Source organism: Ammospiza caudacuta, chromosome 1, assembly GCF_027887145.1.
Source record: "Ammospiza caudacuta isolate bAmmCau1 chromosome 1, bAmmCau1.pri, whole genome shotgun sequence".
Classification (NCBI taxonomy): Eukaryota; Metazoa; Chordata; class Aves; order Passeriformes; family Passerellidae; genus Ammospiza; species Ammospiza caudacuta.
This window is the reverse complement of record NC_080593.1, coordinates 155,713,475-155,727,115: the sequence shown is the minus strand read 5'-3', so window position 1 is coordinate 155,727,115 and position 13,641 is coordinate 155,713,475. Positions and strand designations below refer to the sequence as shown.

The window sequence follows — 13,641 nt, the reverse complement described above, 5'->3', positions numbered from 1 at the left end:
GAAATTTTGGGGGGAAATTTGGGAATTTTCAGGGAATTTTGGGGGATTTTTGGGGGGAAATTTGGGAATTTTGGGGGAAATTTGGGAATTTTGGGGGGATTTTTGGGGGGGGATTTGGGAATTTTTGGGGGGAATTTTTGGGGAATTTTTGGGGGGAAATTTGGGAATTTTCAGGGAATTTTGGGGGATTTTTGGGGGGAAATTTGGGAATTTTGGGGGGAAATTTGGGAATTTTTTGGGGGAAATTTGGGGTGTTTTTGGGGGGGGAAATTTGGGAATTTTTGGTGGATTTTCTGGGGGGAATTTGGGAATTTTGGGGGTTTTTTTGGGGGGGGATTTGGGAATTTTTGGGGAATTTTTGGAGGGAAATTTGGGAATTTTCAGGGAATTTTGGGGGATTTTTGGGGGGAAATTTGGGAATTTTGGGGGAATTTGGGAATTTTGGGGGGGATTTTTGGGGGGGGGATTTGGGAATTTTGGGGGAAATTTGGGAATTTTTGGGGAATTTTTGGGGGGAAATTTGGGAATTTTCAGGGAATTTTGGGGGATTTTTGGGGGGAAATTTGGGAATTTTGGGGGGATTTTTGGGGGGAAATTTGGGAATTTTTTGGGGGAAATTTGGGGTGTTTTTGGGGGGGGAAATTTGGGAATTTTTGGTGGATTTTCTGGGGGGAATTTGGGAATTTTGGGGTTTTTTTTGGGGGGGGATTTGGGAATTTTTGGGGAAAATTTGGGAATTTTGGGGGGTTTTTTGGGGGGGAAATTTGGGAATTTTCAGGGAATTTTGGGGGGAAATTTGGGAATTTTGGGGGGATTTTTGGGAGGAAATTTGGGAATTTTTTGGGGGAAATTTGGGGTGTTTTTGGGGGGGAAATTTGGGAATTTTTGGTGGATTTTCTGGGGGGAATTTGGGAATTTTGGGGGTTTTTTTGGGGGGGGATTTGGGAATTTTGGGGGAAATTTGGGAATTTTTGGGGGGAAATTTGGGAATTTTCAGGGAATTTTGGGGGATTTTTGGGGGGAAATTTGGGAATTTTTTGGGGGAAATTTGGGGTGTTTTTGGGGGGGGAAATTTGGGAATTTTTGGTGGATTTTCTGGGGGGAATTTGGGAATTTTAGGGGTTTTTTTGGGGGGGGATTTGGGAAATTTTGGGGGGAAATTTGGGAATTTTCAGGGAATTTTGGGGGATTTTTGGGGGGAAATTTGGGAATTTTGGGGGAAATTTGGGAATTTTGGGGGGATTTTTGGGGGGGATTTGGGAATTTTTGGGGGGAATTTTTGGGGAATTTTTGGGGGGAAGTTTGGGAATTTTCAGGGAATTTTGGGGGATTTTTGGGGGGAAATTTGGGAATTTTGGGGGGAAATTTGGGAATTTTTTGGGGGAAATTTGGGGTGTTTTTGGGGGGGAAATTTGGGAATTTTTGGTGGATTTTCTGGGGGGAATTTGGGAATTTTGGGGGTTTTTTGGGGGGGGATTTGGGAATTTTTGGGGGAAATTTGGGAATTTTTGGGGGATTTTTGGGGGGAAATTTGGGAATTTTCAGGGAATTTTGGGAGATTTTTGGGGGGAAATTTGGGAATTTTGGGGAGATTTTAGGGGGGAAATCTGGGAATTTTTTGGGGGAAATTTGGGGTGTTTTTGGGGGGGGAAATTTGGGAATTTTTGGTGGATTTTCTGGGGGGAATTTGGGAATTTTGGGGGATTTTTGGGGGGAAATTTGGGAATTTTTGGGGGAAATTTGGGAATTTTGGGGGAATTTTTGGGGGGAAATTTGGGAATTTTCAGGGAATTTTGGGGGATTTTTGGGGGGAAATTTGGGAATTTTGGGGGGATTTTTGGGAGGAAATTTGGGAATTTTTTGGGGGAAATTTGGGGTGTTTTTGGGGGGGGAAATTTGGGAATTTTTGGTGGATTTTCTGGGGGGAATTTGGGAATTTTGGGGGTTTTTTTGGGGGGGATTTGGGAATTTTTGGGGGAAATTTGGGAATTTTGGGGGATTTTTGGGGGGAAATTTGGGAATTTTCAGGGAATTTTGGGGGATTTTTGGGGGGAAATTTGGGAATTTTGGGGGGATTTTTGGGGGGAAATTTGGGAATTTTGGGGGGAAATTTGGGAATTTTTTGGGGGAAATTTGGGGTGTTTTTGGGGGGGGAAATTTGGGAATTTTTGGTGGATTTTCTGGGGGGAATTTGGGAATTTTGGGCGTTTTTTTGGGGGGGGATTTGGGAATTTTTGGGGGAAATTTGGGAATTTTTGGGGGAATTTTTGGGGGGAAATTTGGGAATTTTCAGGGAATTTTGGGGGATTTTTGGGGGGAAATTTGGGAATTTTGGGGGAAATCTGGGAATTTTGGGGGGATTTTTGGGGGGGGATTTGGGAATTTTTGGGGGGAATTTTTGGGGAATTTTTGGGGGGAAATTTGGGAATTTTCAGGGAATTTTGGGGGATTTTTGGGGGGAAATTTGGGAATTTTGGGGGGAAATTTGGGAATTTTTTGGGGGAAATTTGGGGTGTTTTTGGGGGGGGAAATTTGGGAATTTTTGGTGGATTTTCTGGGGGGAATTTGGGAATTTTGGGGTTTTTTTGGGGGGGGGATTTGGGAAGTTTTGGGGAATTTTTGGGGGGAAATTTGGGAATTTTCAGGGAATTTTGGGGTGAAATTTGGGAATTTTGGGGGAAATTTGGGGGGAAATTTGGGAATTTTGGGGGGATTTTTGGGGGGAAATTTGGGAATTTTTTGGGGGAAATTTGGGGTTTTTTTTGGGGGGAAATTTGGGAATTTTTGGTGGATTTTCTGGGGGGAATTTGGGAATTTTGGGGGTTTTTTTGGGGGGCGATTTGGGAATTTTTGGGGGAAATTTTTGGGGGGAAATTTGGGAATTTTCAGGGAATTTTGGGGGATTTTTGGGGGGAAATTTGGGAATTTTGGGGAGATTTTTGGGGGGAAATTTGGGAATTTTTTGGGGGAAATTTGGGGTGTTTTTGGGGGGGGAAATTTGGGAATTTTTGGTGGATTTTCTGGGGGGAATTTGGGAATTTTGGGGGTTTTTTTTGGGGGGGGATTTGGGAATTTTTGGGGGAAATTTGGGAATTTTGGGGGGAAATTTGGGAATTTTCAGGGAATTTTGGGGGATTTTTGGGGGGAAATTTGGGAATTTTGGGGGGAAATTTGGGAATTTTTTGGGGGAAATTTGGGGTGTTTTTGGGGGGGGAAATTTGGGAATTTTTGGTGGATTTTCTGGGGGGAATTTGGGAATTCTGGGGGTTTTTTTGGGGGGGGATTTGGGAATTTTCAGGGAATTTTGGGGGATTTTTGGGGGGAAATTTGGGAATTTTGGGGGAATTTTTGGGGGGAAATTTGGGAATTTTTTGGGGGAAATTTGGGGTGGTTTTGGGGGGGGAAATTTGGGAATTTTTGGTGGATTTTCTGGGGGGAATTTGGGAATTTTGGGGGTTTTTTTGGGGGGGGATTTGGGAATTTTTGGGGGAAATTTGGGAATTTTTGGGGAATTTTGGGGGATTTCTGGGGGAAAATTTGGGAATTTTGGGGGGAAAATTTGGAAATTTTCGGGGAATTTTTGGGGGGAAATTTGGGATTTTGGGGGGGGGAAATTTGTGAATTTGGGGGATTTTTTGAGGCAAAATTTGGGGATTTTTGTGGAATTTGGGGCATTTTGGGGGGAAAATTGGGGAAATGTGCGAATTTTGGGGATTCTTCTGAGAGGGAAAATTTGTGGATTTTGGGGGGAAAATTTGGGAATTTTCGGGCAATTTGTGGGATTTTTGGGGTGAAATTTGGGAATTTTCAGGGAATTTGGGGCATTTTTGGTGGGGAAATTTGGGAATTTTTGGTGAATTTGGGGGATTTTTTAGGGGAAATTTGGGAATTTTGGGGGGGAAATTTGGGAATTTTCGTGCAATTTGGGGGGAAATTTTTGTGGAATTTTTGGGGTTGTTTTGAGGGGTTTTAGGAATATTTACGGGGATTTTTACAGAAATTTTGGGATTTTTTGGGGGATTTTAAGGGCATGTTTGAAATTTTTTGGGATTTTGGGGGCATTTGGGGGATTTTTGGGGGATTTTTTGGGATTTTTTGGGCATTTTTATTGGGATTTTTGGGGTAACTTTTGGGGGGATTTTTCTTGGGAATTTTTGGGGAATTTTTGGCAGAAGTTTGGGGATTTTCTGGGGCTTTTTTTAGAATTTTTGGGGAGATTTTTTCGAGATTTTTTGGGGATTATTTGGGAATTTTGTAGGAGTTTGGGGGGATTTTCTGGGCTATTTTTTGCGGGATTTTTGGGGCATACGTGGGGATTTTTTTACGGTTTTTTGGGCTTTTTTTTTTTATTTTTGTGGAATTTTTTGTGAGTTTTGCAGGGGATTTTTAGGGAACTTCATTGGGAACTTTTTTTGGAATTTTTAGGGGTTTTTGAGGCATTTTTTTGTGCCAGTTTTTGAGAATAGTTAGGCAACTTTTTTGTGGAGTTTTGAGGGATGTTGGGGAATATTTCTGGGAGTGCTTTGGGTCACTTTTTGAGACTCATTTTTCTGATATTTTGACGAATATTTTGGTTGATTTTTTGGGGAATATTTTACTGATACTTTAGGGAATATTTTCTTGTTTTGGGGGGATTTTTTTCTCATTTTTAAGGAATATTTTGGCTGCTTTTTAGGGAATATTTGAGTTGCTTTTTTGGCAATATTTGGCTGATTTTTAGGGAATATTTATCTCATTTCTTTAGAATATTTCGGTTGATTTTGGGAATATTTTTTCTAATTTTTGGAAGTATTTTTGCCGTTTTTTAGGGATGTTTGGAGTGATTTTTAGGGAGCGTCTGGCTGATTTTTGGGGTCTATTTTGGAATATTTCCAGGTGCAGGCGGAGATCCAGGGCTGGGATTTGCCGCCGCTCCCTGAGCGCTACCAGAGAATCTGCGCCAGCCTGGGCCTGAGTGAGCCCCAAAAACCCCCAAAATTCCCCTCAAATTCCCCAAAATCCCTCCCAAATCTCCTCAAAATCCCCCTGAAATTCCGCCAAAATTTCCCCAAAATCCCCGCAAAATCCCCCTAAAATCACCCCAAAATTACCCCGAAAATTTTCCCAAAATCCCCCTAAAATAACCCCAAAATTACTCCTAAAATTTCCCCAAAATCCCCTCAAAATCCCCCTAAAATCACCCCAAAATTACCCCTAAAATCACCCCAAAATTACCCCTAAAATTTCCCCAAAATCCCCGCAAAATCCCCCTAAAATCACCCCAAAATTACCCCTAAAATTTCCCCAAAATCCCCCTAAAATCACCCCAAAATTACCCCTAAAATTTCCCCAAAATCCCCTCAAAATCCCCCCAAAATTACCCCTAAAATTTCCCCAAAATCCCCCCAAATAATCCCAAATTTCCTTATAAAATTCCCAAACTTTCCCCCAAATTTCCCCATAAAAACCTGAAATTTCCACCCCAATTTTCCCCCAAAAATCAAAAATTTCCTTAGAAAATCCCCAAATTTCCCCCTGAAATGCCCAAATTCCACTGCAGAATTCCCAAATTTCTCCCAAAGAATCCCAAATTCTCCCCAAAAAATCCGCCCCAAATCTCCTCAAAATCCCCCTGAAATCACCCCAAAATTACCCCTAAAATTTCCCCAAAATCCCCTCAAAATCCCCCCAAAATTACCCCTAAAATTTCCCCAAAATCCCCCCAAATAATCCCAAATTTCCTTATAAAATTCCCAAACTTTCCCCCAAATTTCCCCATAAAAACCTGAAATTTCCACCCCAATTTTCCCCCAAAAATCAAAAATTTCCTTAGAAAATCCCCAAATTTCCCCCTGAAATGCCCAAATTCCACTGCAGAATTCCCAAATTTCTCCCAAAGAATCCCAAATTTCTCCCCAAAAAATCCCCCCCAAATCTCCTCAAAATCCCCCTGAAATCACCCCAAAATTACCCCTAAAATTTCCCCAAAGTCCCCTCAAAATCCCCCTAAAATCACCCCAAAATTACTCCTAAAATTTCCCCAAAATCCCCCCAAAAATCTTCTAAACCCTCCCAAAGTCCCCAATTCCCTCCCCAAAATCCCCCCAAAAAATCCCAAATTTTCCCCCAAATTTCCCCCTAATAACCTGAAATTTGCACCCCAAATTTCCCCCAAAAATCAAAAATTTCCTTAGAAAATCCCCAAATTTCCCCCTGAAAATCCCAAATTCCACTGCAGAATTCCGCCAAAATTTCTCCCAAAGAATCCCAAATTCTCCCAAAAAATCCCCCCCAAATCTCCTCAAAATCCCCCTGAAATTCCGCCAAAATTTCCCCAAAATCCCCTCAAAATCCCCCTAAAATCACCCCTAAAATTTCCCCAAAATCCCCCTAAAATCACCCCAAAATTACCCCTAAAATTTCCCCAAAATCCCCTCAAAATTTCCCCAAAATCCCCCCAAAAATCTTCTAAACCCTCCCCAAGTCCCCAATTCCCTCCCAAAATCCCCCCAAAAAATCCCAAATTTCCTTTTCAAGTTCCCAAATTTTCCCCCAAATTTCCCCCTAAAAACCTGAAATTTCCACCCCAAATTTCCCCCAAAAATCAAAAATTTCCTCATAAAATCCCCAAATTTTCCCCCAAAATTCCCATTTTTCCCAAAATAATTCCCATTTTTCCCCACATTCACCCCAAAAAAATCCCAAATGTGCCCTTAAAATCCAAAATTCCTGCCCAAAATCCTCACATTTCCCCTCCAAAATCCCTGAATTCCCAAAAAAAACCCCACATTTCCCCACAGAATTCCAAAGCTTTTCCCCAAAATTCCCAAATTTTCCCCCAAAATTCCCCCTCAATTTCTCTCTCTCAGAATCCCCAATTTTTTTTTTGCAGAATCCCCAAATTTTCACAAAGAATCCCAAAATTTCCTGAACTAAAAACCCCAGGTTTCCCCAAAAAACCCAAATTTCATCCCAAATTTCCCAGTTTTTCTCCTTAAAGGTCCCAAATTTTCCAGGGAATTCCCAAATTTCTCCCCAAGAATCCCAAATTTCCTCATAAAATCCCCAAATTTTCCCCAAAATTCCCATTTTTCCTCATAAAATCCCCAAATTTTTCCCCAAAATTCCCATTTTTCCTTATAAAATCCCCAAATTTTTCCCCAAAATTCCCATTTTTCCCAAAATAATTCCCATTTTTCCCCACATTCACCCCAAAAAAATCCCAAATTTACTCCTAAAATCCAAAACTCCTGCCCAAAACCCTCAAATCTTCAAAGGCCCAAATTTTCCCCCCAAAAATTACCAACATTCTCCCCAAAATCCCCACTTTCTTCCCCTCAAAGTCCCAACTTTTTTCCCCCCAAAGTCCCAAATTTCTTCCTGAAAACCCCAAATTTCCCCCCCAAATTTCCTTATAAAATCCCTCAAATTTTCCCCCAAAACTCCCACATTTCCTAAATCTGTCTTCCAAATGTCCACTTTCTTCCCTAGAAAACCCCAAATTTCTCCCCAAGAACCCCAAATTTCCTTATAAAATCCCCAAGTTTTTCCCCAAAATTCCCATTTTTCCCAAAATAATTCCCATTTTTCCCCATTTTCCCCCCCTGCAGCGGCTGCTGAGCTCAATCCCCGCTCAATTCACCCCACGCTGCCTCAAACCATTCCCAAAGTCCCCACTTTTCACCCCAGAATTCCTTCCAAAAAATCAAAGCTTTTCTCTCAAAATTCCCAAAATTCCCCTCAGGAAATCTCAGCTTTCCCCCGCCATTTTCCCTCAAGATTCCGCCCCAATTTCCTTACAAATTCTCCACGTTTTCCCATAGAAATCCCAAAACAATCCCAGGTTTTTCCCCAAAACCTCACCATTTTTCCCCAAAATCCTCCCAAAAATCCCAAATTTTCCCTCCCCAAAATCCCCAAATTCCCATTTTTCCCCCCAGAATTCCTTCCAAAAAATCAAAGCTTTTCTCTCAAAATTCCCCTCAGGAAATCTCAGCTTTCCCCCGTGATTTTCCCTCAAGATCCCGCCCCAATTTCCTTACAAATTCTCCACATTTTCCCATAGAAATCCCGAAACAATCCCAGATTTTTCCCCCAAAATCCTCCCAAAAATCCCAAATTTTTCCTCCCAAAATCCCCAAATTCCCATTTTTCCCACAGAATTCCTTCCAAAAAATCAAAGCTTTTCTCCCAAAATTCCCAAAATTCCCCTCAGGAAATCTCAGCTTTCCCCCATGATTTTCCCTCAAGATCCCGCCCCAATTTCCTTACAAATTCTCCACGTTTTCCCATAGAAATCCCAAAACAATCCCAGGTTTTTCCCCCAAAATCCTCCCAAAAATCCCAAATTTTTCCTCCCAAAATCCCCAAATTCCCATTTTTCCCCCAGAATTCCTTCCAAAAAATCAAAGCTTTTCTCTCAAAATTCCCAAAATTCCCCTCAGGAAATCTCAGCTTTCCCCCATGATTTTCCCTCAAGGTTCCACCCCAATTTCCTTACCAATTCTCCACATTTTCCCATAGAAATCCCAAAACAATCCCAGATTTTTCCCCCAAAACCTCACCATTTTTCCCCGAAATCCTCCCAAAAATCCCAAATTTTCCCCCCCAAAATTCCCCTCAGGAAATCTCAGCTTTCCCCCGCCATTTTCCCTCAAGATTCCACCCCAATTTCCTTATCAATTCTCCACGTTTTCTCCCAGAAGTCCCAAAACAATCCCAGGTTTTTCCCCCAAAATCCTCACCGTTTATCCCCCAAAATCCTCCCAAAAATCCCAAATTTTCCCTCCCCAAAATCCCAAAATTCCCATTTTTCCCCCATTTTTCCCCATTTTCCCCCGGCAGCCCCGCACGCTGCCCTGCAGCTCCCGGCCGGCGTCGTTCTGCCCCGCGGCCACCGGGCGGCGCTGCCGAGCTCAATCCCCACATTTACCCCTCAAAAATCCCAAATTTACTCCTAAAATCCAAAACTCCTGCCCAAAACCCTCAAATTTTCAAAGGCCCAAATTTTCCCCCAAAATTTCCTTATAAAATCCCTCAGATTTTCCCTCAGAACTCCCAGATTTTCTCCCTATTTTTTCCTAAAAATGTCAAATTTCCCCCGGCAGCCCCGCACCCTCCCCTGCAGCGGCTGCTGAGCTCAATCCCCGCTCAATTCACCCCACGCTGCCTCAAACCATTCCCAAAGTCCCCACTTTTCACCCCAGAATTCCTTCCAAAAAATCAAAGCTTTTCTCCCAAAATTCCCCTCAGGAAATCTCAGCTTTCCCCCGTGATTTTCCCTCAAGATTCCACCCCAATTTCCTTACAAATTCTCCACATTTTCCCATAGAAATCCCAAAACAATCCCAGGTTTTTCCCCCAAAAACCTCACCATTTTTCCCCAAAATCCTCCCAAAAATCCCAAATTCTCCCTCCCCAAAATCCCCAAATTCCCATTTTTCCCCCCAGAATTCCTTCCAAAAAATCAAAGCTTTTCTCTCAAAATCCCCCTCTGGAAATCTCAGCTTTCCCCCGCCATTTTCCCTCAAGATCCCACCCCAATTTCCTTACAAATTCTCCACATTTTCCCATAGAAATCCCGAAACAATCCCAGGTTTTTCCCCCAAAATCCTCACCGTTTATCCCCCAAAATCCTCCCAAAAATCCCAAATTTTCCCCCCCAAAATTCCCAAAATTCCCCTCAGGAAATCTCAGCTTTCCCCCGCCATTTTCCCTCAAGATTCCACCCCAATTTCCTTACAAATTCTCCACATTTTCCCATAGAAATCCCGAAACAATCCCAGATTTTTCCCCCAAAACCCTCACCATTTTTCCCCAAAATCCTCCCAAAAATCCCAAATTTTCCCTCCCCAAAATCCCCAAATTCCCATTTTTCCCCCCAGAATTCCTTCCAAAAAATCAAAGCTTTTCTCTCAAAATTCCCCTCAGGAAATCTCAGCTTTCCCCCGTGATTTTCCCTCAAGGTTCCACCCCAATTTCCTTACAAATTCTCCACATTTTCCCATAGAAATCCCAAAACAATCCCAGGTTTTTCCCCCAAAAACCTCACCATTTTTCCCCAAAATCCTCCCAAAAATCCCAAATTTTCCCCCCCAAAATTCCCCTCAGGAAATCTCAGCTTTCCCCCGCCATTTTCCCTCAAGATTCCACCCCAATTTCCTTATCAATTCTCCACATTTTCCCATAGAAATCCCGAAACAATCCCAGATTTTTCCCCCAAAACCCTCACCATTTTTCCCCAAAATCCTCCCAAAAATCCCAAATTTTCCCTCCCCAAAATCCCCAAATTCCCATTTTTCCCCCAGAATTCCTTCCAAAAAATCAAAGCTTTTCTCCCAAAATTCCCAAAATTCCCCTCAGGAAATCTCAGCTTTCCCCCATGATTTTCCCTCAAGATCCCGCCCCAATTTCCTTACCAATTCTCCACGTTTTCCCATAGAAATCCCGAAACAATCCCAGGTTTTTCCCCCAAAATCCTCCCAAAAATCCCAAATTTTTCCCCCCAAAATCCCCAAATTCCCATTTTTCCCCCCAGAATTCCTTCCAAAAAATCAAAGCTTTTCTCCCAAAATTCCCCTCAGGAAATCTCAGCTTTCCCCCGCCATTTTCCCTCAAGATTCCACCCCAATTTCCTTACAAATTCTCCACATTTTCCCATAGAAATCCCGAAACAATCCCAGGTTTTTCCCCCAAAATCCTCACCGTTTATCCCCCAAAATCCTCCCAAAAATCCCAAATTTTCCCCCCCAAAATCCCCAAATTCCCATTTTTCCCCCAGAATTCCTTCCAAAAAATCAAAGCTTTTCTCTCAAAAATCCCAAAATTCCCCTCAGGAAATCTCAGCTTTGCCCCATGATTTTCCCTCAAGGTTCCACCCCAATTTCCTTACCAATTCTCCACATTTTCCCATAGAAATCCCAAAACAATCCCAGGTTTTTCCCCCAAAAACCTCACCGTTTATCCCCCGAAATCCTCCCAAAAATCCCAAATTTTCCCCCCCAAAATTCCCAAAATTCCCCTCAGGAAATCTCAGCTTTCCCCCGCCATTTTCCCTCAAGATTCCACCCCAATTTCCTTATCAATTCTCCACGTTTTCTCCCAGAAGTCCCAAAACAATCCCAGATTTTTCCCCCAAAACCCTCACCATTTTTCCCCAAAATCCTCCCAAAAATCCCAAATTTTCCCCCCCAAAATCCCAAAATTCCCATTTTTCCCCCATTTTTCCCCATTTTCCCCCGGCAGCCCCGCACGCTGCCCTGCAGCTCCCGGCCGGCGCCGTTCTGCCCCGCGGCCACCGGGCGGCGCTGCCGAGCTCAATCCCCACATTTACCCCTCAAAAATCCCAAATTTACTCCTAAAATCCAAAACTCCTGCCCAAAACCCTCAAATTTTCAAAGGCCCAAATTTTCCCCCAAAATTTCCTTATAAAATCCCTCAGATTTTCCCTCAGAACTCCCAGATTTTCTCCCTATTTTTTCCTAAAAATGTCAAATTTCCCCCGGCAGCCCCGCACCCTCCCCTGCAGCGGCTGCTGAGCTCAATCCCCGCTCAATTCACCCCACGCTGCCTCAAACCATTCCCAAAGTCCCCACTTTTCACCCCAGAATTCCTTCCAAAAAATCAAAGCTTTTCTCCCAAAATTCCCCTCAGGAAATCTCAGCTTTCCCCCGCCATTTTCCCTCAAGATTCCACCCCAATTTCCTTATCAATTCTCCACGTTTTCTCCCAGAAGTCCCAAAACAATCCCAGGTTTTTCCCCCAAAATCCTCACCGTTTATCCCCCAAAATCCTCCCAAAAATCCCAAATTTTCCCCCCCCAAAATCCCAAAATTCCCATTTTTCCCCTAAATTTCCCCATTTTCCCCCGGCAGCCCCGCACGCTGCCCTGCAGCGGCTGCTGGCGCTGCAGTCCCTGAGCCCGGCGCTGGAGCTGCCCGCGGGTGTCGTTCCGCCCCGCGGCCACTGGGCGGCGCTGCTGAGGGCGCTGCGCCTGCAGGAGGCGCTGCGGGAGCTGCGGATGCCCAATGCCCGCCTGGAGCCGGGCACCGCGCGGGAGCTGGCAGCCACCCTGGGCACCCTGCCCGGCCTGCAACGGCTGGCGCTGCCCGGGGCCACCATCGGCCCACAGGGCATCCACAGCCTCTGCCAGGCTGGGGCCGCTCTGCAGGTGAGTGCTTGAAAATCCCATGAAAATCGCCCCAAAAATGGCAAAAATAGCCCCAAAAATGGCAAAAATAGCCCCAAAAATCCCAAGAAAATCCCTAAAGGCCCTGGGCACCCTGCCCGGCCTGGCACGGCTGGCACTGCCCGGGGTGGGCATCGGGCACAGGGCATCCACAGCCTCTGCCAGGCTGGGGCCGCTCTGCAGGTGAGTGCCTGAAAATTCCATGAAAATCGCCCCAAAAATGGCAAAAATAGCCCCAAAAATCCCAAGAAAATCACCCCAAAAATGGCAAAAATGGGCTCAAAAATAGCTAGAAAATTCCCAAAAGCCCTGGGCACCCTGCCCGGCCTGGCACGGCTGGCACTGCCCGGGGCCACCATCGGCCCACAGGGCATCCACAGCCTCTGCCAGGCTGGGGCCGCTCTGCAGGTGAGTGCTTGAAAATCCCATGAAAATCGCCCCAAAAATGGCAAAAATAGCCCCAAAAATGGCAAAAATAGCCCCAAAAATCCCAAGAAAATCCCTAAAGGCCCTGGGCACCCTGCCCGGCCTGGCACGGCTGGCACTGCCCGGGGTGGGCATCGGGCACAGGGCATCCACAGCCTCTGCCAGGCTGGGGCCGCGCTGCAGGTGAGTGCCTGAAAATTCCATGAAAATCGCCCCAAAAATGGCAAAAATAGCCCCAAAAATCCCAAGAAAATCACCCCAAAAATGGCAAAAATGGGCTCAAAAATAGCTAGAAAATTCCCAAAAGCCCTGGGCACCCTGCCCGGCCTGGCACGGCTGGCACTGCCCGGGGCCACCATCGGCCCACAGGGCATCCACAGCCTCTGCCAGGCTGGGGCCGCTCTGCAGGTGAGTGCTTGAAAATCCCATGAAAATCGCCCCAAAAATGGCAAAAATAGCCCCAAAATTCCCTAGAAAATCCCTAAAGGCCCTGGGCACCCTGCCCGGCCTGGCACGGCTGGCGCTGCCCGGGGCCACCATCGGCCCACAGGGCATCCACAGCCTCTGCCAGGCTGGGGCCGCTCTGCAGGTGAGTGCCTGAAAATTCCATGAAAATCGCCCCAAAAATGGCAAAAATAGCCCCAAAAATGCCTAGAAAATCCCTAAAGGCCCTGGGCAACCTGCCCGGCCTGGCACGGCTGGCACTGCCCGGGGCCACCATCGGCCCACAGGGCATCCACAGCCTCTGCCAGGCTGGGGCCGCTCTGCAGGTGAGTGCCTGAAAATTCCATGAAAATCGCCCCAAAAATGGCAAAAATAGCCCCAAAAATGCCTAGAAAATCCCTAAAGGCCCTGGGCAACCTGCCCGGCCTGGCACGGCTGGCACTGCCCGGGGTGGGCATCGGGCACAGGGCATCCACAGCCTCTGCCAGGCTGGGCCCGCTCTGCAGGTGAGTGCCTGAAAATTCCATGAAAATCACCCCAAAAATGGCAAAAATGGGCTCAAAAATGGCAAAAATAGCCCCAAAAATTGAGAGAAAATCCCAAGA

General features: G+C 45.1%; 1 protein-coding gene across 1 annotated transcript in view; it reads left to right on the top strand.

Annotated features, from left to right (window-relative positions):
* TONSL (tonsoku like, DNA repair protein) overlaps positions 1 to 13,641 on the top strand; it is a 113,040-nt gene that overhangs the window by 86,013 nt on the left and 13,386 nt on the right. Inside the window, exons 27-30 of the mRNA XM_058812454.1 lie at positions 4,876 to 4,978; positions 11,853 to 12,148; positions 13,080 to 13,181; positions 13,261 to 13,362. Of these exons, the coding sequence (XP_058668437.1) occupies positions 4,876 to 4,978; positions 11,853 to 12,148; positions 13,080 to 13,181; positions 13,261 to 13,362 (603 nt within the window). The remainder of the gene's footprint in view (positions 1 to 4,875; positions 4,979 to 11,852; positions 12,149 to 13,079; positions 13,182 to 13,260; positions 13,363 to 13,641) is intronic.